The sequence below is a fragment of the Ammospiza caudacuta genome, chromosome 20, assembly GCF_027887145.1.
Source record: "Ammospiza caudacuta isolate bAmmCau1 chromosome 20, bAmmCau1.pri, whole genome shotgun sequence".
NCBI classification, from domain to species: Eukaryota; Metazoa; Chordata; class Aves; order Passeriformes; family Passerellidae; genus Ammospiza; species Ammospiza caudacuta.
This window is the reverse complement of record NC_080612.1, coordinates 1,723,184-1,744,680: the sequence shown is the minus strand read 5'-3', so window position 1 is coordinate 1,744,680 and position 21,497 is coordinate 1,723,184. Positions and strand designations below refer to the sequence as shown.

Sequence of the window (21,497 nt, the reverse complement as noted above, 5' to 3'; positions counted from 1 at the left end):
CCAACCCTGCTCTGAGCTGAGGGCTTGTATCAGGTGATGCCAGTGCTCCAGGTGATCTCCTTCAGCCTTAGGTGTTCTGTAGTTCTGGGATAAAGCAGTGACATGGGTAAGGAGAATGCAATGGGGTGAGTGGAGAAATGCCGTGGAGAGAAGCACCCTCTCAGCTTAGGAAGAAAAGCTTGAGGGTTAAGGTCATAGGAATGAGGGAGTTCAGTGGTTCCAAAGTACATGAGACAAGATTTCAACTGCCTTTGGCACTGCATAGGTACAAAAGGAGACAGCCTCCTTCCAGGAATCCAGTTTTGGTGCTAAATGAGGGGACCAGAGCTCAACTTTGCTTGCTTTCCCTGACCTAGGAGCAGGATGCAGGATTGAGCAGGCAGTCAGCTGCTTAAGAGCCTGTCACAGCCAGGCTCTGAGCTGTGCTTTGACTCCCAGAACTCCATGATCTCAGACCTGGGGAAAGATCTGAGCACAAAATGTCCATTCCATTCATTTTTGAGTGGGTGCAATGTGCTGGGAAAAGGGGGCTTGAGATTTAGCAGCCACTCTAAGTACATTGTCATTTATCTCAAAGCACACTGGGAGGAGGCCCTCAAAAAGTACCTGGTTATCTTATTCATGCATTTAGTGTGTAGGATTTAGCTTCTGGGAATGAGCTGGGAATCTCAGTATGGAACAAGGCAGACACTGTAATTTGGTGAGAAAACAATTTCATTCATACTGAGGGTTGGATTATCTTCGGCAGAGTGTTGTAGTGTAACTGCTGATGTGGTTTGATATCTCTTTTTGCTTTTCTTCTTGCTCCCAGAGTACTTTGGATTGCATGCAGGTACTGCTCTAATGCTGTCAAACAGGACGTTTCTCCATCTGTTCTGACTTTGACAGTTGCTTGGTGTTCTTGTTCTAACTATACTCTAGAAAAGATTGCAAGAGTGTTACTGCCAAGAAATAAGTGTAATTAAAGGAGCTCCCCCTATGAGTTTGATGGGGCAGCTGTGTTTCTCTTTAAGTGCCTTGCTTTCTTGACCAATTAGAAAATTAGAATTAGGAGCTTACTTTTTTTGGCACTTTCAGATTTTTAGAATTGCCCAACTGTGCTCCTTCTCCACATTTAAGTGTCTTTGCAGTCCAAGAGTGAAGTGTTTCCTTCAAATTCCAAAAGCAGTGGTGACAACATTGCAAATGAGCGTCGTGAAGATGGGTCCTGCTGGCTTTGTAACTGAGTGGAAGATGGGAAGTAGAGATTGTGGATGACAGTTTTCCCAGAAGAGGTGGTACTAATGAAATTCCAGCTTGGGAGCTGTGCTAGCTGGCCTGTTCACAGGTGGTTTCGAAAGAAGGCTGGTACAGAAGTGCTATGGTTTGTAGCTGATAGAAAACTTCTTTAAAACCTTCCAATCTGGCAGAAATCTCAGGAGGAATGGGGAGATAAAATGTAGGTGTGCAAAGGCACATGGAGGAGAGAGTAGAGACTAAACATGCCCGGTGGTGGGCTCATAATTCCCTGCTGGCACAGGAGGTGCGGGGTTAGAGGTAGGGGATTTTAAAAAACAATGCCAGCCACAAGTTGATCAAAAAAGCAGCAAAGTGGTGGGAATTTTCAGGAAAGGACTTCATTGGGTTATGGTAACAAGCCTGTAGAAGTTTCACCCACACTGATGTGGAGTTGTGGATGTTCCTTTAATTCCTTTGGCATCAGCCCTGCTTTTAGCAAGAGCTTGGACTGCACAACTGCAGAATTCCCTTCTAGCAAAATGGGAATTCTCTGATCTGAAAAGTAGTAGCAGAAGATATGGAGAAGGGGAGCAAGGCACATCTGAAAGGAGAGCATGAGCTGGAGAAGTGGAACAGATCTGCCATTAATGAGAGTGTCTTAGAGGATGGGGCTGAAATGGTGGTGGTTGGGTGTGGAGAATCAGTTCCTGAGTTGGTGGTTAAACTGACCCCACCAAGCTCTGCTCCTTCTCTTGCAGCCTCTTCTGGAAGTCCAGTCCCTTTTGTGGGAGACTCCTCTTTCTCCCCATTTTGGGTTGGGCACAGACACAGAAGTCTTCTCTGTGTCTAGAGCTTGATTCCTGCTGGTTCCCTGAACCTCCTGGCCATGTCCTTGGGCCTCATCTTCCTGTCTCCCAGCACTGTCCTGGAAACCTGCTGCTTCCCAGCTGCCTGCGGTTCCCTACAAAGTAGCTACTAGAAGTTCACCTTGTGTATGATGTGGCAGTAGTACTTAAGGCATGTCTGTGTGTTGTTCGGAATAACAGATTGAAAAGACACTTGACTAATTAGGTGTCTTAGAATTAAACTGAATGATCCAGGTTATTGGCTTGGCCACCAGTATAAATGGATTTAGACTGTGGTTTATGAATTTACAGGACAAGGTACTATTATGATGCTATTAAACACAATATCCAGATGCATCTGCTGGCAGAGAAGACAGGAAATCCCCCTCTGGTCCTGCAGTCATTCTGAACCTGTCTGTTGTTGTAGGCTCTGTCCCAAGGTGGGATCAGGGATGGATGTTGGACTTGAAGAAGCCCTCCTTTGATCCAGTGCAACTGTTCTTACTGTTGAGGGTTTCTTTTCTCTATTGAGATGCAATGTTGTAGGGGAGAAGTCTTTATGAGAAAAATCCAAACTGTAAGTAAATTCAAACACTCATATTGGCAGAGGAATCCTGTGCACCATGACTTAGTTAACAGGGAGTTGACTCTGAGCAAGTGGATAACACAGACACTTCTGGAAGTTGGTCCTGGCATCTGAATTCAGTTCAGAGATAGCTCTTGCCAAACTTGAGAGACTTCACCAGGCTTTCCTTAGAGCATGAGAGCACCTTTAGACTTGTGGAGGGAACAAGTAATAAACTGAAATGCCTAAAACAGATATGCCACAGTCAAATAAAAATGCATGACCCTCCTAAATCCTTAGGGAGTGGCTACAAAGGTTTTGTGTTACTCTGAGACCACAGAGAGAGCTTTATCCAGGTCAGAAATGTTATTTTTAGAGCTGCTTAAAATCTTGGGCTTTCTGACTCACATAATATTTCAAGGCATCATTTATTTTTTGAGTTGAAAGGAGAAAAAACACTTCAAATACATTTGGTAGAATGGAAAATTTTGAAGAGTGCAGTGCAGTCATCTGTTTTGGTGCTTCTTACCTACGAGAAACAGTGAGAGGAGGGAAAGGAGCAGTTGGAATCACCTGGGAATTAGTCTGCCTACAACCTGGGGGAATGTGGGGATGTGTAGACAGCCAGGAATCAGCAGTGTTTAGCAAGGGGAAGTTCTAGGGATGGTAAAAAGACAGTATGGGAAAATACAAATGGTTCTCTAGCAGGAATGTGTCCCTCCCTCTCCATAGTGTTTCCCAAGGCTCCTTGGCACCTCATCTTGCTGAGTTGTAGCTTTCTTGCCCTCAGCGTGCATTTCCCTGGAGTAAATCAGCTCTGTAGGACCAGGGAGAAAAGTGCTTCCCACATCAAGGGAGAGTTCTGCAACATGGGCCCATGTGCTCTCTGCCCTTCCTAGTGCCAAGGTCCAGAGGGACAGTTGGCAGTCCTGCCTGGAATGGTGGGGAAATCAGATTAAGGTTTTGGGAGCTTGCTGGGGCCTCTGGAGTGATGGACAAAATTGGGAGAGCAATTCCTTTTGGAGATGTGATTTTAATGCTCCAAAAACCATGCAAAGCCTTTTGAATCTTTTTAAGGCTTATTTGTCTCTCACATATCTCATCTGGTCTTGTGCAGGGCTGAGAGAGGATATTGAAGTTCAAATGCAGAATTTTAGGGATAAGTCCTAATGGAGTTTGTAGTCAGCATCCTCAGAGATGATGAGCCTCAGCTTTTCTAAAATAAGTAGAGGTGTGAGGCTGCCAGTTTCCAATGACTGTTCCTAGGCAGGGCATTTAAAAGCATCCTTTAGCTCCTTGGAATCTGGGAAAAGGTGCAGCAAAGGCAAATCCTGTTTGGAACCTCAGTGTTTTGTCAGGGGTTTGTTCCTAACCTCGTTCTCTCCTGGCAGGCCCGGGTGAAGGATCTGGAGGACCAGTGTCGCAGCCAAACAGAGCAATTCAGCCTCCTGTCACAGGAACTCCAACAATTCCGACTTCAAACAGGAAAAATCGACCTTCTCACCTCCACCCTGGTGACTTCAGAGCTGCCCCTTGCTCTGTGCAGCTCCACCCCGCAGCCCCGCTGGGAGAAGGGTAATGTTGGACGTGCCTGAGAGGCATTTGACAAATGGGTTGATATTTATATAAATGAAAAGGGCTAAAGGAGTTAATGCAAATATTTAGTGTAATTTTGGCATCTCTGTCCCTACTGTAAATACTTTTGGTTCATTTTGTAAAGAGAAGTTGGCATGTCTGTGGCCAGAGAGCTGAGGTGTCCAGTCTGTTGAATGAGGCACATTTGGAGAGACTTGGGCTGCTCCCTGGGGTGCTCATTGCTGATCCTGTATCCTGCCTGTGGCTGTAACTAATGGAGAGCTGATTTTGTTGCAGAGTCAGCTGTTCCTGGGTTGCTCCCCCATCAGACCACAAAGAAGGTTCACAATGAAGGGAGTGACGAGCTGGAGCTGTCGCAGCGAGGGCCAAACACCACCATGGGCTCCCCAGCTGCTCCCAGCAGTGCTCAGAAACAATCCAAGAAAGGGGAGTCTCAGTCCAGCTCTTCAAAATCTGAATCCATGCAGAACAGCCCAAAATCCTGCCCAACTCCAGAGGTCAGTATGGGAGTCCCCTCTGCTGCCTGTGCTTTCCAGCCAGAAGGGAATACATGCATTGCTGAGAGCACCAGTAAAGTTGCATTCATTCCCTTCTGGCTGCTTGAAGAAAATGGAATAAACAAGAGGAAAACCATAGAAAAATATTGAAATTACTTCAGATGTCATGTCTTTAATGCTCATTTGAATATTTTTCTGTGTTCCATGAAGGAAACAGCTGGATAGACAGTGCCTGGGAGCTTAGAGGAATGGGATGGGATGTGTGAAGTAGCTCTTCCTAAGCTTCCTTGTGGCATCTCAGCTGCCACTAAGACATACAAAGGCTACAAACTAGAATTTTTAGCATGAGGAGAAACTGTGTCCAGACTATTTTTCACCTTGAGCTGTGAATGAGGAACTCAAACTTCTTGTGTGGTGTTTTTAGTTACTAAGATATTGGTGAAAGAAACCATGAGAGGGTGCCAAGTTTGTGCTAAGAGGGATGGAGCTAACAGGCTTTTCATGTTTGTGTCACCAAGATCTCCTTGATGGTTGTTGCTTCTTCTCCCCAGGAGCCCTTTTGTGGTGGTGTGGGGTTCCCTTGAGCAGGGGTTGATGCTCTCTCCTGTGCATCACTGGAGGGGACAGACTTTAGGGCAGAGAAGTGCTGTGAGCAGGGCCAGGTGTGGTGGCCTGAGAGGCACCTTTTGCTCTTTTTTTTCCTGAGTACTAAAGCTGCTGAAGTGCTGAGGTGCCCAGCTCAGGACAGCCACAACAAAGGGCTGCTTCAGTGCCAGGCAGAGCCTCCCACTGTGTAAGAGGTCAAGGAAGTGCCATGCTCAGAGACAAAGTGAAGGTCACACCTAGGGAGGAACAGGTATGGGACTGTTAGCAATTCTATAGCAGGAAAAAAGCCTACTTTTTAATTCAAGAAAAAGCTTGGAAGCCAGCCTGCCTCCCTGGAGAGATAGATGGCTGCAGAGATCAGTGTGGGACCCTTGGAAAAGAGCCAGTGCCTGGAGAGTTTGGCTTCCACAGCACATAACTGTGGGAACATTCCAGGCTAAGCCCCTTCGTTTGGGTGTTACAGATGTTTGTTCTCCAAGGACATGGGGTAGGATTGCATTACAAGGAGTACAGTACCTTGAAAAGATGCTCTGAACTCCTCCTGAGATTGGCTCTTCATGTGTTAAAAAAAAAATACTTTGTGTTCTGTGACTGTGTTCACAGGGGTTTTTGGATGAGAGGAGAGATGAGAATGTTGACTTCATGTTCAGAAGGCTTGATTTATTATTTTATTTTATATATATATATATATTGCATTATAACTATACTAAAAAGAAAAGGAAAGGAAAAGGTTTCCTCAGAACTTAGCTAAGCTAAGAGTAGAAAAGAAAGAGTGACAACAAAGGCAGCTGGCTCGGACAGAGAGCGAGAGCCAGCTCTGCCGTGACTGGTCAGTAAATCTAAACATCTACAGGAGACCCATCACGGATTTACTTGATACATTCTACAGCAGCAGACAACCATTGTTTACATTTGTCTCTGAGACCACAGCTTCTCAGAAGGGAGAAAAATCCTAAGAAAAGATTTTTCACAAAAGGTGTCAGCGACAGTGTTCTGGTGCCTGCAGGGGTCTTGATCAAAAATACGTTTGCCTTGAGGTCTGCTTTAAAAAGGCAGCTTGAATTGGTTCATTGGCACAAGTTCAGACAAACCCCAGGGAGTGCACTGCCTCAAGAAGAAAGGTTGCATTACATAACCCCTTGCCACTGGATGTGAAATCCCAACATTTCACCGGGATCAAAACAACTGAGAGAAATTTCCTAAAGGTGCTTTGCCAGTAGGCACCAAATGCCCTGAAGGTGCAGCCTTCAGCTTAGGAAGTGCAGAAGGAGCTGCTGGCTAGAAAGGGAGAGGTTGTAACAGGAATGGGGGCTTCCTGCCCTGACTTTCATTCAGCATGTGCTGTTAGCAGAGTCAGCTAAAACCAAAAGTTTCAATCAAAGCTCTGTCTAAAGTACATAGACATCCTACAGAAAATTTACAGGTATTGGAGAGGACAGAAGCAGTTAAAGACCCCAACATCCAACAGAGCTTCTTTGTTCAGGTTGACATTTCTGTTGCATACAGGCACAGCTACCATTTAGAGGTAGCAAGAAACCAATATGCTGAATTATGGATGTCTGGGGTGGAGGAGGTTTCCAGAGCCTGTAGTCAAATCTCCTGCTCCAGTGGGATTGTCACCAGCTTTAGATCAGTGTGGCCATGGCTCTGCTGAGCTCAGGCTACAGGTTCTTCAAGAACAGAGATCCCCCCCAGCTCTGGGAACTGTTCCCAAGGCTGTATCACCCACCTGGGCAAGGAGTTTTTGCTGATGTCTGACTGGAAGCTCTGAAGCTCCAACTTGGGGCTGTTGCCTCTTATTACTACTTCCTCACCTAAAAAGTCATTCTTAGAGATGGTCCTTAGCCCAGGAGCCATGAGATTAGAGGATGTGTTCACTATGTACAAACACTCTGAGTATTCTTTTACTCCTTTAACATTTTTAGGTGGACACTGCGAGTGAAATGGAAGAACTGGATGTTGACAGCATCTCCCTCATGCCAGAGCCGGGCAGCCAAGGCCCTGCAAAGCTCCAGGTGTTCTTAGCTCGATACAGGTACTGAGTGCTCATTGCCTGTGCTCTGTGAAGTTACACAGTTATCCACAGTTCCCTACTTCACAATCTTCTCTAGGATTCACACTGTTAGGAGTGGATAATCATAGGTTAGACCTTTTATCTTATTTCTCCATGGGATTTTCACACTGGAAGAGCTGAGAGTGTCTAGCCTGAAGAAGAGAAGGCTCTGGGGAGACCTCAGAGCTCTTTCCAGTGCCTAAAGGGGCTCCAGGGGAGCTGGAGAGGGACTGGGGACAAATACCTGGAGTGACAGGACAAGGGAATGCCTTCCCACTGCCAAAGGGCAGGGATGGATGGGATATTGGAATGGAATTGTTCCCTGGAGGGTGGGCAGGCCCTGGCACAGGTGCCCAGAGCAGCTGTGGCTGCCCCTGGATCCCTGGCAGTGCCCAAGGCCAGGTTGGAAAGGACTGGGAGCAGCCTGGGACAGTGGGAGGTGTCCTTGCCATGGCAGGGAGTGGAATGAGATGAGCTTTTGGGTGCCTTCCAACTCAAACCATTCCATGATTGAATGATTTGAGACCTGTAACTTCCTGCACAATCCAGGCTTAGCTCAACAAAAGCACATTAAGCTCAGTAGCTTTCAGTGAACAGCACTGTGTGAAACTTTAAATATTGGTCTCTGTTGAAAATTAGTTCAACTGACATATTCCTTGAATTGTCTGTTTTTTTCAGAATAGTGCAAGAATTCTTCTCTAAGAAATCTTGTTTCAACAATTAAGAAAATTTCAACTTAGAATTTTTGAAATTTTTGGCCAAAATGCTTCTGGCTGTAATTTTTAAAGAGAAAAAAAAAGCCAGATGTTTTGTTTGTTGCCATTCACTGAGCCATCATGGTCAAGCCCATGTTGCTACAGTTCAGTGTATTACCTATCTTTCAGCTTTTCCATTGGGAGGAAGAGAACAGGGATGATTCTGTGCTTGTGAGGAGCACATCAGATGTGGTCTGTGTCTTCATGCAAGTCTTGGGCCCATAAGGTCTCAGTCAGATCACAGAGAGATAAACATTGCTTTGGCATGATGAAAACCCTTTTAAGGGGTAAAGAACAGGAATTGGCAGTAGGTGTTTGTAAAGATAAAGGTTTTTCATGAGGCATTTTCCTGTGAAATGAGACCCTCTGATTAGTCTGAGGATCCCTGGGTAGGCAGGTTAGAACTGCCTAGAGTCCAAGCCATATCACCAATTTATGTCTAATTTTCTTGCTGGTGAAGTTTTTGGAGTGCTGTTTAAAATGTGGGGTTAGAGCAGGAGGAGACACCACAGCCTCTTTGTGTAGCCTTTTTCAGTGTTTGCTCAACCTCAAAGAAGTTTTTCCTCAGGTTCTGGTGAAATTTCCTGTTTGTTTGTGCCCACTACCCCTTGTCCTGTTGCTGGACACCAGTGGAAAGCATCTGGCCCCCTCCTCTTGACACCCACCCCAAATATACCTGTGCATTGACAAAATCCCCTTTCTGTTGACTTTTCTCCAGGCTGAATAGGCCCAGCTCCCTCAGCCTGTCCTCAGAGATGCTCCAGTCCCCTCCAGCATCCTTATATCCCTGTTCCTTTGGATGTAACAAGTCATCTCTTCTGCTCCTCAGAAATTATCTGTTATTAAATATTTTCATATGTAAACTACAGTTTACATGTAAACCTGTGTCTGTGGATTTTGCTGCTTGCCAAAGTGGAGTCATTCCCAATGAATTGAAAGCTTATCAGCATCACAGCTGTAAGGTGTTGCTGGGATGGTTCCTATGCAAATTAAGTCTTCCAATTGTAAATATTTCAGCTACAATCCTTTTGATGGACCTAATGAAAATCCAGAGGCAGAACTTCCACTGACTGCTGGAGAATATATTTACATCTATGGAGACATGGATGAAGATGGCTTCTTTGAAGGTGTGTTTTAGTAAAATGAAATGTGACCGAACTGCTATGGAGTGTTGGTTTCTCTCCAGAAAATGAGAGAGAAATTTAGCAAATCTTGAGACCACAAGATAAAGGGTTTCTACCCAAAGTTAGTTTGTTGGATGAGCAGATCTTGTTGGAAACTGCTTTATTTATTATATGAATAAATTAAGTCTAAGCTATGAAATCTTTGTCTATTGATTTCAGTGGAAATTTTGCCACTACTTTCAGCAAGTTCCAGGTTTCATCCCCAATGGTTTCAGCTCCCATATGGTTCCTCCCTCACCATGGAGAGGAACATGGTCAGCCTCTTTTGCAGATGGGCTGTTTCCCTCTTTCCAGTGCCTGTAGTGAGCCAGGGACTGCAGCAGGTAATGGGCTCCATTGCCTCCTGCTCTTTTGACAAAGAGGGGATACATTAATCAACCCAGACTACAATTGTGACCTTTGCTAGTGTTACACAGTGTTGCTGTTCTGGTCCCTTTGCAAACATGATCCTGGTTGACTAAAAGGTGGATGGAATTGAAACCAAGATTTGTGGGCTGTAAATTTGTGTTGAAGTTTTTTTGTGGAGCCACTTGCTTAAGGGGTGATAAATTCCTGATTTCCTGAGGTGCTTTGCAAGAGCTGAGACAAATGCATGTGTGTTGCACTGCTTGCTCTGTGACTGCTCTGCCTCATTTTTCTTTCTTTCTATTCCCAAGCTTATCATTTATTTGTTTGTTTATTGTTTAAAAAGATTATTCTTTACTAACCTTTTCTGCTTTCCCTGCTTTCACTTGATTTGCTGTAGGTAGAGTTTGGAAGGGAGAAGGCAGTGCAGTCCCTGTGTGCTGCTCATCTGTGGTTTGATGGGTTTGCACAGACCAAGTGCTGTTTATCTGTTGTCCCCACAAGTCTTTTTGGGACATCTTTAGTGGAGGAGTTAATTTAAGAAAGAAGGGAGCTAAAAGGAAGGCCAGAGCTGAATACAGAGCTGGGAAGATGGACTTTCTGGAGGAAATACTGCAAACCCCAAATCTGTATGGCTGGGAGAAGACGTAAAATCATCCAACTGGGTAGTTTGGGAAGGCTAAAAAAGTTAGTGAAAGAGCTGTGATGAGGAGGAATGGGATAATGACGAGGGAGAAAGCCTTTAGCTAGTTACACAACCCAACTTTTTACTTAGTTGGTTTTGAGATGTGTGAAGCAGTGAATTTCCTCACTGTGTCCTTTGGGACCTAACAAGGGAAGCCCTAGGAAGTCAGGAAGCATTGCCAGGAATAACCTCCCCGAGATCTTTTCCACTCTTGACTGCTGAGCTGTTGTACCCTGGCAAAGATGTTGTGCCATAGTCCTGGCAGCTGAGTTGGAAGGTCAATGGCAGGAGCAGTGGTAACAGGTGTCCTGTTTTTTGTTTAGGGGAGCTGATGGATGGCCGGCGAGGGCTGGTCCCCTCCAATTTTGTTGAGCGAGTTTCAGATGATGACCTCATGATGTTTCTGCCTCCGGAGCTGAATGATCTCACCCATAGCTCATACCAGGAGAAAAGTTTGGTCAGTACAAGCACCAGCAGTGGAGATAAGAGTGAGTTTTCCATTGAAGAGAGTAGCGCCAGTCCGTTGGCCAGCAGAGCAGAAGGAGACCAGGAGGAGCCCGTTAGTCACACAGCAGTGCCTTACCCAAGAAAACTGACTCTTATCAAGCAGCTTGCCAGAAGCATAGTTGTAGGCTGGGAACCACCTCTTTTGCCAGCTGGCTGCCCAGACATACAAAGCTACAACATCTATGTGGATGAAGAGCTACGTCAGAACGTGAAGAGTGGCCTTCAGACCAAAGCGGTGATAGAGAAGCTGGACTTACACAGCAGGGCTTACCGCGTGTCCGTGCAGACAGTGACGGAGCACGGCAGCTCGGATAAACTGCGCTGCACTTTCTTTGTGGGGCAGGATTTTGGCGTGGCACCGATGATGCTGAAAGTCAGAAGCGTCACAGCCACGTCAGCAGAGGTCACGTGGCTTCCCTGCAACAGCAACTACAGCCACGGGGTGTATCTCAATGGGCAGGAGTGTGATGTGACCAAGCCGGGCGTGTACTGGTACACCTTCCGCAACCTGCAGCCCAGCACCCAGTACGTGGCCAAGCTGGAGGCCCGGCCCATGAAAAGTCCTTGGGAAGAGGTGCCCAAGGGGCAGGAGCAGGACTCAGCCGTGATACACTTCACTACCCCTCTAGCAGGTACTGCAGGCCTCTGCACATGGAGAGGCTGTGCTTAGCTGGCCCTTTGCTGGGAAGCCATAGGACAGAGGGAAGCAGGGTTGATTAGATCCCCAAAGCCTGAGGTGCTGCACTGTTTTGTCTTACTGTTTTTCTTACTTTATTTTAAAATTTGATTAGCCCTTTTGCTTTCATTTGCTCTGGGAAGACATCCTCTGTGCTGGTTGGGCAGGAAAGAGATGGTTTACCATGACTTTGCTCCAATGATTGCTGCATCTTGGCCTCAGCTACTTTTGCAAAGTTCTGTTTTCTGTGCATTAAAGCTTTCACAGAACAAGAGCACCTTATTTTCTCTGGTTCTGTCTGACATTTCCCAATACTGGCCTGGCTGTTGTAGTTCAGTTCTGCAGGGGCAAGTGTGGTTGGGAGTTTGCTCTTTGGTTCTAACCAGGGTTGAGCTTTATGCTGTAGCCAGATAAGCAAGAGGAAATTGTGTTTGGTCTCTCACAGGCACACCTGATGCTCCTTTGGATGTCCAGGTGGAAGCTGGTCCCTCTCCAGGTATCCTGGTTATCAGCTGGTTACCTGTCACCATTGACGCTGAAGGATCTTCCAATGGGGTGCGGGTCACTGGCTATGCCGTGTACGCGGATGGACAGAAGGTACTGGCTGTGCAGGGGGCTGGGCTGTTGCAGGGGGAGCATGAGGTATCGGACCTTAAGACATGGAAAGCTTGATCCAGGAAGGGTCTTGAAGAGGCAGTGGCAGTCCTTGGCCCAGAAAGGAGTGACGTCAGAGAAGGGACATTGCTTGGGCTGTGTGATGCACACTGCAAAAGACATCTGTCCGGGTTTTGGAGGTGCTCCTGGAGCAGGACCCTCCAGCAGCAAAACAGCCTCCTTTGCTCAGCCCAGACACTGGCCTGATCCTTTGGCAAACAGTCCCCAGGGTGTGGGCAGAGCACAAGGACAAGTACACAGCCACCACTGGGGCTTTCTTGCAAATGTGACGACTGAGGTGTAGTGCTCCAGCATAAAGTTGACATCCTCACAGCATGGGCAGAAGAGTGTGGGGGGGGGAATCTGCCACTCTGCCATGCTTAGGTGAGACCCCACCTGCAGAGCTGCCTCCAGCTCTGGGGCCCCCAACATCAAAGGGATGCAGAGATGCTGGAGCGAGTCAGACAAGGCCAGGGAGATGCTTCAAGGGTTGGAGCCCCTCTGCCTTGGAGCCAGGCTGGGAGAGCTGAGGGTGTTCACCTGGAGAAGAGAAGGCTCCAGGGGGATCTCAGAGCTTGTTCCAGGGCCTAAAGGGGCTTCAGGAGAGCTGGAGAGGGACTGAGGGCAAGGGATGGAGGGACAGGACACAGGAAATGGCTTCCCAAGCCAGAAGTCAGGGTTAGGTGGGATACTGGGAAGAAATTGTTCCCTGTGAGAGTAATGATGCCCAGGCACAAATTGTCCAGAGAAGCTTTGACTGCCCCAGCCCTGGTGGTGTCCAAGGCCAGGTTGGAGGGGGCTTGGAGCAACCTGGGGTGCTCCAAGTGGAAGATATCCCTGCCCATGGCGGGGGCTAGAATGAGATGGTTTTTAAGGTTCCTTCCAAACCAAACCATTCTGTCATTTTAACATACAAACACCCCAGGGTTCTGTTTGTTCAGTACTGTTACTGATACAGAACATCCAAGGACATTCTGTATTGAAAATGTCCTGCGGTCTTATGCACACATGATGTTGTTTGAGGAGCACAGTGCAAAACAGAATGATGCTGTGTTGGATAATTGCTCTTTTGTCGTGGAAATGCTTTTTTCTCTTCACAGATGAAAAAAAGGAAGAGTCTGGGAAGGTAGTTGAAAAAGCGACCTAAAAAAGGGAAAAGCTCCTTAAGGTTTAGGAAACAAGGAGGGTTAAAATCTGGAGTAGGAGAGGATATATTCATATTTTGTAGACCGTTCAGTTTCTCAAATTTTTCTTTAACATTCATTCTTCCCAGATAGTGTGCAGAAGGGTGGGAATTGTGCACAGCTGCTCTCCAGAACTGTGGATTCTGTCAACTTTGGGTTGGGAATTGAAGGGCTGAGCTGTGCACAATAAATAATTCCTTCCTGTTCTTTTGCTTACAGGTGATAGAAGTTACTTCTCCAACTGCCGGGAGTGTCCTGGTGGACTTGTCCCAGCTTCAGATATTCCAGGTGTGCCGTGAGGTTTCTGTGAGGACGATGTCTCAGTACGGGGAGTCCGTGGATTCGGTTCCAGCCCAGATTTCTTCGGTCCTGCTGCAATCCTCCCACTGCCCTTCCTCTGTGTGCACCACTGTCCCCCCCAGACTGCCCCGCTGGGCCCCCAGGGCCTTGCTGCCTCCCCGCAGCCCACAGCACACGCTCCAACAGAAAATTCCTGCTGAGAGCTCAGATGCCAAATTGACTGATCCCTCCTCCAGCCCTGTTGGCTCAGTGCAGCCTCTGACAGAAGAAGCCTCTTCCCCACCACACCTCCCCTCCCCTGGTGCTTCCTCAGTGCAGGCTCCAGGCACTTCCCCGCAGGGCTTGGACATTGAAGGAGACAAGAAATGCCTGAGTGTGCCTCCCCAACAGGCTGGCACAGTGCTCCCAGGGCCTGGCACGGAGCCTGGGCCTTCCCAGAAACAGGGAATGCAACAGCTGGGTGGAGGGATGGAGGTGCAGGTAAGTGCTTACATCTCCTGCCCAGTGCCAGGTGTGCAGGAAAGGGCAGTGGATCCTTTTTGGGGAGTAGGACAAAATGCCACTGAGCACATTTCTGTGACACAGCGTCACCTCTGCACCATCATCCAGTGGTGGCAAACTGTCAGAGTTTTGGCTGCTGTTGTATACCTGGAAGATGCAGCTCACCTCTTGATTATGTTTGCTAGCATATGAGGAACAGAGTGAGAAAAGGAAGAATTTGCAGAGTTAAAAGGTTAAAAGGATGTTCCCATGTTAGTCTGGCATTGCTGTGCTCTCTGACTTGAAGGGACCTTCTCCAGTCTGGTGGGTTTGTACGAGACAGTGGTAGAGCACCTTAGTGGATGGCAGAGCAAGGCAGCCATGGCTGCAGAACTGGCAAACTGTTCTGACACTGGCTATTTAGGGTTCCCAGTGGGTGAGTGGAATTCCCAGTGGTACTCCCAGTGGGGTGGGTAAGTGCTTTCAGAGTTCTTTTAGGACAGTGGTGAGGATGTCTGAGAGCTGTATAATGATGGTGAATGATTGTTCTGTGACGATGGGGAAGTGGGCCCTCCTGTTGTGGGATGTATTACATCAGGGAAAAGGATCTATTTCCCATTCTGACTTTCAACATCAGAACTCATAGGAGTGCTTCAAACTGTTAAATTTAGCACAACTTTATTAATCATGGCAGTGTGACCTTGTGAAGGGTCAGAGTTAGGCTGAGACTTCTGAAAATTGCTAAAGCAAGAGCAGCATGGTGGGCCCAAGCCCAAAGGCCAGCTCAATACCCGGAAGAACTGAGATGTTGAGTCCAAAATTTCAGAGGTCAGTGCCTGATCATTTGCAGCTCACAGTACCTTGGGTCAACTGCTGGATTCATTTACCCACATTTCATAGAATCATGGAATGGTTGGGGTTTCAAGGCACATTATAGATCATTTGGTGCCTGACAGGGACACCTTCCACTAGGCCAGGCTGCTCCAAGCCTCATCCAACCTGGCCTTGAACACTTCCAGGGATGAGGAGTGTCATGGTGGATTTGTCCCAGATTCAGATGTTTGTGGTGTGCCAGGAGATTTCTGTGCGAGTGATATCTCAGCCAGTGGATTCAGTACCAGCCCAGATTTCCTTGTTTTTTTGTGAGACTCTTACTGCACTTCACGTGTTCCCAGCAATGTTGCCTCTGGACATTCAGGTGTCTGGTGTAGATGGCTGCACTTGTGGTGATTGCTTTGCCTCTTTTGTGGAGAGGAGTGAAATGAGTGCTCCCAGGATGCAAATCATCCTTCTCACTTGAGGTGTGTCTCTTCACTTGGCTGTCAGCAAAGGAAATCAGGGCAGGAAATCTGAGCTGTGAAATTAGACATGAGATCAGGACCTGCCTGGCTTTTGTCCAGGGGACATTGAGAAGCTTGCAATGTCTCAATGTCCCTGGGGTCTGATCCTTCAGTGTTTTCAAAGTGCCTGGTACATAAGGACAAGATTCTGTTCCATTGCAAAATGCAGGGAGGTTCCCTTGGTTAGAGTAAGAGAAAGAGGTGGTTGATAAGGCCCGCCTGCCTTACCCTTCTTGTTTCTGGAGTTCCATTCCTCCATCTCCCAGAGGTTTTCTTGGACTGGTTGGAATACAGATGAAGATTTTCTTTAATTCTCATTAGGTGATCTAATCAGAAACTTATTGCACTCTCTGTGCTTATTGTTCTTCATTAATTCTCCTTTTCTTCACGCCCCAGGAAATCCTGGAGTAGTGTCTTCATCTGCAGCTCAACCCAATGTGCTGATGTCTAGGCCATTCCTCTGGCAGATGACAGTGGGAATAACCTTGTTGTATAGCTTGGGCTCTTCTTGCAGCCCTGGAACTTGTTACTCTCCATGCCCTTGTGGGCCTTGCTGAGCTGCAGCACTTGGGGCACCATGTGTCACCTGGCACCTGAGGACAGGGCGGGCTTTGTTCCAGGCCTGGCCAAGATTCCCAAGCTGCAAGTTGCCTGCCAAAATACTCATATGCCTAGAGCAAAGAACATGTCAAAGGATCAAAGAGTTTGGGGTGATAAGACTCCATTTTGGTGCATAAGTAGTCTGAGACACCTCCCCTTTCACTGTTGGTTTGTTTCCCAGATGGAGCAACCAAGAACCAAAGCAGCGGAGCAGGGAAGCCCGACGGACAGTGGGGTGAAGCTCCAAACAGAAACCTGCCACGTGTGCTCTGTGCAGGAGGCACCCAAAGGTCCCAATGCTGACATGGAGAGAGAGGCAGAGAAGCATCTGAGCCCAGAGCCTCTGTCTTCCACCAGCCAGGCTGGGGAAATGCAGGGCACCTTCCAAGATGGGAGCAGCTGCCAGGACTTTCTGAGGTTGTCTCCTGGCAAGGAGGTGAAGAAAGAAATGTCCAGAGTGAATAGAGAGGTTTGTTTAACCTTGGCTTGTGTCCATGGAGGGATGTGAACTGTACTTGGCCTCCTGAGTTTTCCAGCCTTAGACAGTACTGTTCTGCAGGCTTTGAAATGAGGCTGATGGTTGTGTGTGTCCAAATGTGCCAGTCACTCCCTTGGGTGCTGCCTCCTTTCTTTCCTACCACACCTGAGCTGTGTGTGTGCTCAGAGAAAGGAAAAATGCTCCTTTGTTGCTGAAATAGAGTCTGGGAGAACTGAGAAAATGTGTTTTGCTTTTCAACAGCAAGAAGAAAAACTGTCAGAAATGGGCCGCCGACCGTTGACCCTTTTCAGTGAGCACAACCGGAGTTCTGACCTTTCAGATATTTTGGAAGAGGAGGAGGAAGATGAACTGTCTTCAGAAGCTCTGGAAGAGAAGAAATGGGACCAGAGAGAGCCATGTTCCCAGGAGAATGGGGAAAAGGTAACATGTTCTGAGTGCTGCTTGTGGGGAGCACCGGTGCAGCCATCCCATGCCATCAGCTCACAGGAGGAGGGGCTGGGCTGAGCCTTTCCCAAGGTCTTGCTGCTCTGCTTTTACTCCCAGTGTTGGCTCAAGGTAGTAAAAACACAGGTTCTTTGGGAGAGGGAAGGCTGTTTGTTTGTAATAAATGGAGCCAGGGTTTAATTAGTTGGAAAAACACACAGTGTGATGTGGTGTTTAAAATCAGTGGGGGGTGATTTGGGTTCTTAACACAGACAGTAAACAGGGAGCAGTCAATGCTCTCAGGCACAGGGTGTGGTTTTTGGGGTGTCATATGCAGGGCCAGGAGTTGGCCTCAGTCCTTGTGCATCCCTTCCAGCTCAGGATATTCCTTGATTCTATGATTACTTGGCTTAGGTCTTGATGCTTTCTTTTGCCAGGGATGGCATGTAGGAGGAGAGTTGTGGCTTTGTAGTTCAAATGCTGCAAGGGATGAAATCCTGCCTAAGCTTAGCTGTAAGTGTCCAGCTTAATTCATGCTCAAAGAATTGAATCTGGTCTGAATGCACCTGTGGGAATGTGATTCCAACTGCATGGCCTGGAGCTGGTGTGTAACCATACAGATTACAGCAGTTGGCATGAATATCCATGAGGGAAAGCACTGAGGGTGAGAGACTGGAAAATTAAAAAGTTTTGCAGGAAATGTGATATGCCCAGATGGCAAGAAAGCACTTTCTCTTTGATTTTTCGTGTGACCAGAGAGCATCTGTAGTTGATGGTGCCCTGTGTGGCTGCTGGTCTGTAGGGCTGGGGCTGGTGAGCAGTAAATGGTAGCAGGCATGTAGTGACTCTGGATTAAATTTCCTTTTCTCCTTCTCAAGGGTCTTCTGCTTCCCAGGTGAGGGATTGAACCTGCAGTGAAGCACATCAGGAGCCCCAGGAGAGCCTGGTGGCTGGAGGGGCTGGGGCTGCCTCTCAGGGTTTTGGAAGGGCTTCCAGTTGTTGGGATTGGACTGGAAAAAAAAAGGAAGGAAAACAAGTTTCCTGGAAAGAGAAAGAAGGAAATAAGAGCAATCAAGAATGCTATTCTTTGTCTTTTTTTTTTTTTCCCTTGGGTGTTTTATTGACTGGATAAAGTGATTGTTTTCTGTGCTGGCAATAACAGAGTGAGGGTGACAAGATGCCGAATTGGGAGAGGATGTGAGGGGCAGGAAGCTTTGGGGCACAGACCTCCCATTACTGCCTTATGGATTGAAGGGGATTGGACTGGAATAGCGCTGTTTTCTAGGATTCTGCATTTTAACTACATTTTCTGTTACCTCAAGACTGCTCAGCCAACTCTTCCAGGATCCAGAGGATGAAAACACAGAGGGGTGGTGCTTTAAAAATGTTTATCCTCAAACAAGTTGTTTAATCACTGAAACCATTTATTATATTAAAACTCAAAAGCAGAAGCCTCAACCGTGCAAATAGCTAAAAGAAGTCTTACTGAACTTTTTTTTGGTGTATTTATGAATTCTCCATATTCCTAATTGGTGCTAACAAGGCAGGAGCCTTGAGCAATGTTCTGTAAGGAGAGTTTGAGAAAATTTGAGGGGTTTTTGGTCTAGAGGAGTTGAGTGGGAGATTTTGTACCCGCCTATTTGCATAATGGTTAAAAGGATGAGAGCCAAAGTAGTCTTGTTTCTGGGAGATGATGCATTAAAAGAGGCAGAAATCATGAGCTGCTGTTTGGGATGTTCATGTTGGAGATGTGTTCAAGCCTCTTACCCTAGAGGACAGCGCAGCCTTGGGATCAGTCCCCAGAAGGTTCAGGATCTCCATTCTTTGGTGTTTTCAAACCTCATCTAAGCAAAGACATGGATTTATTGTTGGCAACAGTCCTGCTGTAATTAGAAGACTGAACTGGAGATCTCAAGGCCCCTTCAACCAATTTTAAATATAATTCAAGACCAAGTTTTGCTTGGAAAAAGCTATAGAGATTGGAACTATCAGTAGACAGCTTGCAACTACCTTTGTTTTTTGCTCACTCTGGTTCAGTTTTTAATTATCTCTGAACAGACCTGCATATGGCTGTAGTTTAAAGTAGCTACACATGCTTTGTAATCTATTTGTAAATGCCTTTGGAACACATTAATAATATAACTTGTCAGGGAGGGTGAACAAGAGACCTCCAGAGGTATCTTCATACCAAAATGACATAATGCACCTGGGGATTTTACCTTTTATGTTACTGTTAATGTGATAAGAAATAAACCTGTAAATTCTACAGTTGATCCACAACAAATTTTAAAATTCAGCAGTGTTGTCCCCAAATTTTTCTGTAACCTGGTAGGCTCTGACTCATCTGCAAGTGAAACTCATATCTGTGTGGCCCTTTGAGGTAAAGGGTTTTCCTTTGTGTTTGTGGGAACTCTGCTCCTGGATTTGCAGTCAGGAACCTGCAGTAGGGCTGCATTTTGCTAGGAGATGAGAAGGGCCCAGGCAGCAACATCTCCAAGGGGTGTCCTACAGCACAGGGCCATTCCCTGTGCTCCAGGGAGAGGACAGCTAAGGGGGACCCATGGCTCTGTGGGCGAGCCCTGTGGACAGAAGAACCCACTCAGCTTTGCTGTGGAGGGATGGTGCCTCTCCTGCCCCCATCCCTCCCAGAGGTGCCAAGCTGAGAGGAGTCATTGCTGTGGTGGGATGAGAGGTGCTGCAGGTAGAGCTGTGTGTGTACAGGAGAGGCTGGGAGGGAGCTCTTCCATGCATTTGCCTTCCTCGCTTCCTGCCGCATTGCTGGTTCATCTGATTGCTTTTGCCAGAAGATCCATCACTCCCTCTGCTCCCTCCCCTTGCTTTGCTGCAGCCACAGCTCCATCCTGCTCTGCTGGGAGGGAATCAGGGTCACTTTGCCTCTTGTTTTAATGTTTATTTCCTCTCTTTTTTCCTTTGCTTGTCCTGGCTGTGGCTTTTCTCGGGGTCTGGGTACAGATGGATCTTTGTGATACTGACAGCGATGAGGAGATTCTCGAGAGGATCCTGGAGCTCCCGCTTCAGAAGAACCACAGGAAGAAGTTGTTCAGCATCCCTGAAGTGACTGAGGATGAGGATGAAGATGAGGATGAGAAGGGTGTTACAGAAGAAAAGACAGACCCTCAAGACTCCTTGGAAACACAAACCTACCATTCAGGAAGAACAGAGAAACCACCCAACAGCAAGGAGCCATTTCTAAAGGAAGATGGGAGTAACACCTCCATGAAGGTCTCTGCTCAGACTCCTCAGGGGGTGCACAGTGCTAAGGAGAGCAGAGCAGAGGCTGACCATGCAAATCCTGCCTTTGGCCCACTGTCTTGCAGTCAGAAGAAGGCACACTGGAACTGGGGCTATCAGGAGAATGATCCAAAGTCTGGGAGTGGGACAAGTCCCTCTTGGAACAAGAAGAAGGGAAATAATTATCGGGAGAAGATCCGGAGTCGGCCTGAGATAAGTAGGAAGAGACAGAGTGATCTAACAGAGCACTGCAGTCGTCTGCTGGGCAGCTGCAGCCAGATGGGGAGCGGGTTATACAGAGCTCCCAGTCTCAGGGAGGAGCTGAATGTTGTCAGCAGTGCTGGTGGAAAGGAGGGATTGGATTTGTACAGCCGGGCCAGACAAGGCACCTTACGGAAAAAAGCCCCAAGAGCAGTGGGATCAGGGGGGGCAGAACCAGCTGTGATAGCAACGCACTGCCCCAGCCCCAGGAGCCTGGAAATAGACATCGAGTATGACTCCGAAGATGAGCAGGATTCAACGTGTGCATCCTCCCTGGAGAGCAGGCTGTGGCCAGAGAGGTCCCAGAGCTGCCAGGGGGACTGGAGTGATTGCTCCAGTCAGTCTGAGGTTGCCCACCTGGGTGGCAGAAGGGACCTGACCAGGCTGGAGATGATGGAAGAGCAGGGTATGGAGTGGGCCGGGTCTCCGAGCCGGCACCTACGATTCTTCTGCCGGGAGAAGGAAGCTCCAAGGTGTGAGAGCAGTTCTGAGGAGCAGGGCTGGGAGCTGGACTGTAAGTCACCTGGCTGGAGAAGGAGGCTCGAACATTCTTCGAAGGGGATACGTAGCACCTCCTTGCACAAAAGGGTTGGGTGACTTTTCCTATTCTGGCTTTGAAGCAGTTTGCAGTGGTGCTGGCTTCCCTCTGCTTCCCTGGCCTGCCTGTATCTTGCTTTGTTCAGTGTTGTCCAGAGAAAGAACCCTCCTCTAGGATTGCCTGGAAGAATATCTGAGAGATTCTGTAGTTCTGTGCTGCTCCATGGCTTTTCTTGTAGTAGCTGCTTCTGCTTTTCCTGCTCCCTGACCAAGTGGCACCGATGCAGTATTCCTTTTCATGCTGGGTCATCCTCCCCACGGCAGGAGGCTGTGGGACCCAAGCAAAAATCCCTGGTGCAATAAGCTGATTGGTGAAAGCTTTGTGTAGATGCTGACTGTAATGTCATTGCCTCCCCTTGAAATGCCCTTTCCTGC

The 21,497-nt window shown here is 47.5% G+C and overlaps 1 protein-coding gene across 6 annotated transcripts in view; it reads left to right on the top strand.

The window, feature by feature from the left end:
• Positions 1–21,497, top strand: part of TSPOAP1 (TSPO associated protein 1) — a 67,987-nt gene that overhangs the window by 30,176 nt on the left and 16,314 nt on the right. For 4 of the 6 annotated variants that reach the window (XM_058817726.1, XM_058817725.1, XM_058817724.1 and 1 more), the window contains exons 12-21: positions 4,020–4,203; positions 4,501–4,721; positions 7,253–7,362; positions 9,153–9,262; positions 10,673–11,488; positions 11,978–12,129; positions 13,590–14,150; positions 16,272–16,559; positions 16,830–17,009; positions 19,986–21,113. In XM_058817726.1, coding sequence (XP_058673709.1) covers positions 4,020–4,203; positions 4,501–4,721; positions 7,253–7,362; positions 9,153–9,262; positions 10,673–11,488; positions 11,978–12,129; positions 13,590–14,150; positions 16,272–16,559; positions 16,830–17,009; positions 19,986–21,113 — 3,750 coding nt within the window. The remainder of the gene's footprint in view (positions 1–4,019; positions 4,204–4,500; positions 4,722–7,252; positions 7,363–9,152; positions 9,263–10,672; positions 11,489–11,977; positions 12,130–13,589; positions 14,151–16,271; positions 16,560–16,829; positions 17,010–19,985; positions 21,114–21,497) is intronic. The other 2 variants (XM_058817729.1, XM_058817728.1) reach the window with 2 other exon arrangements.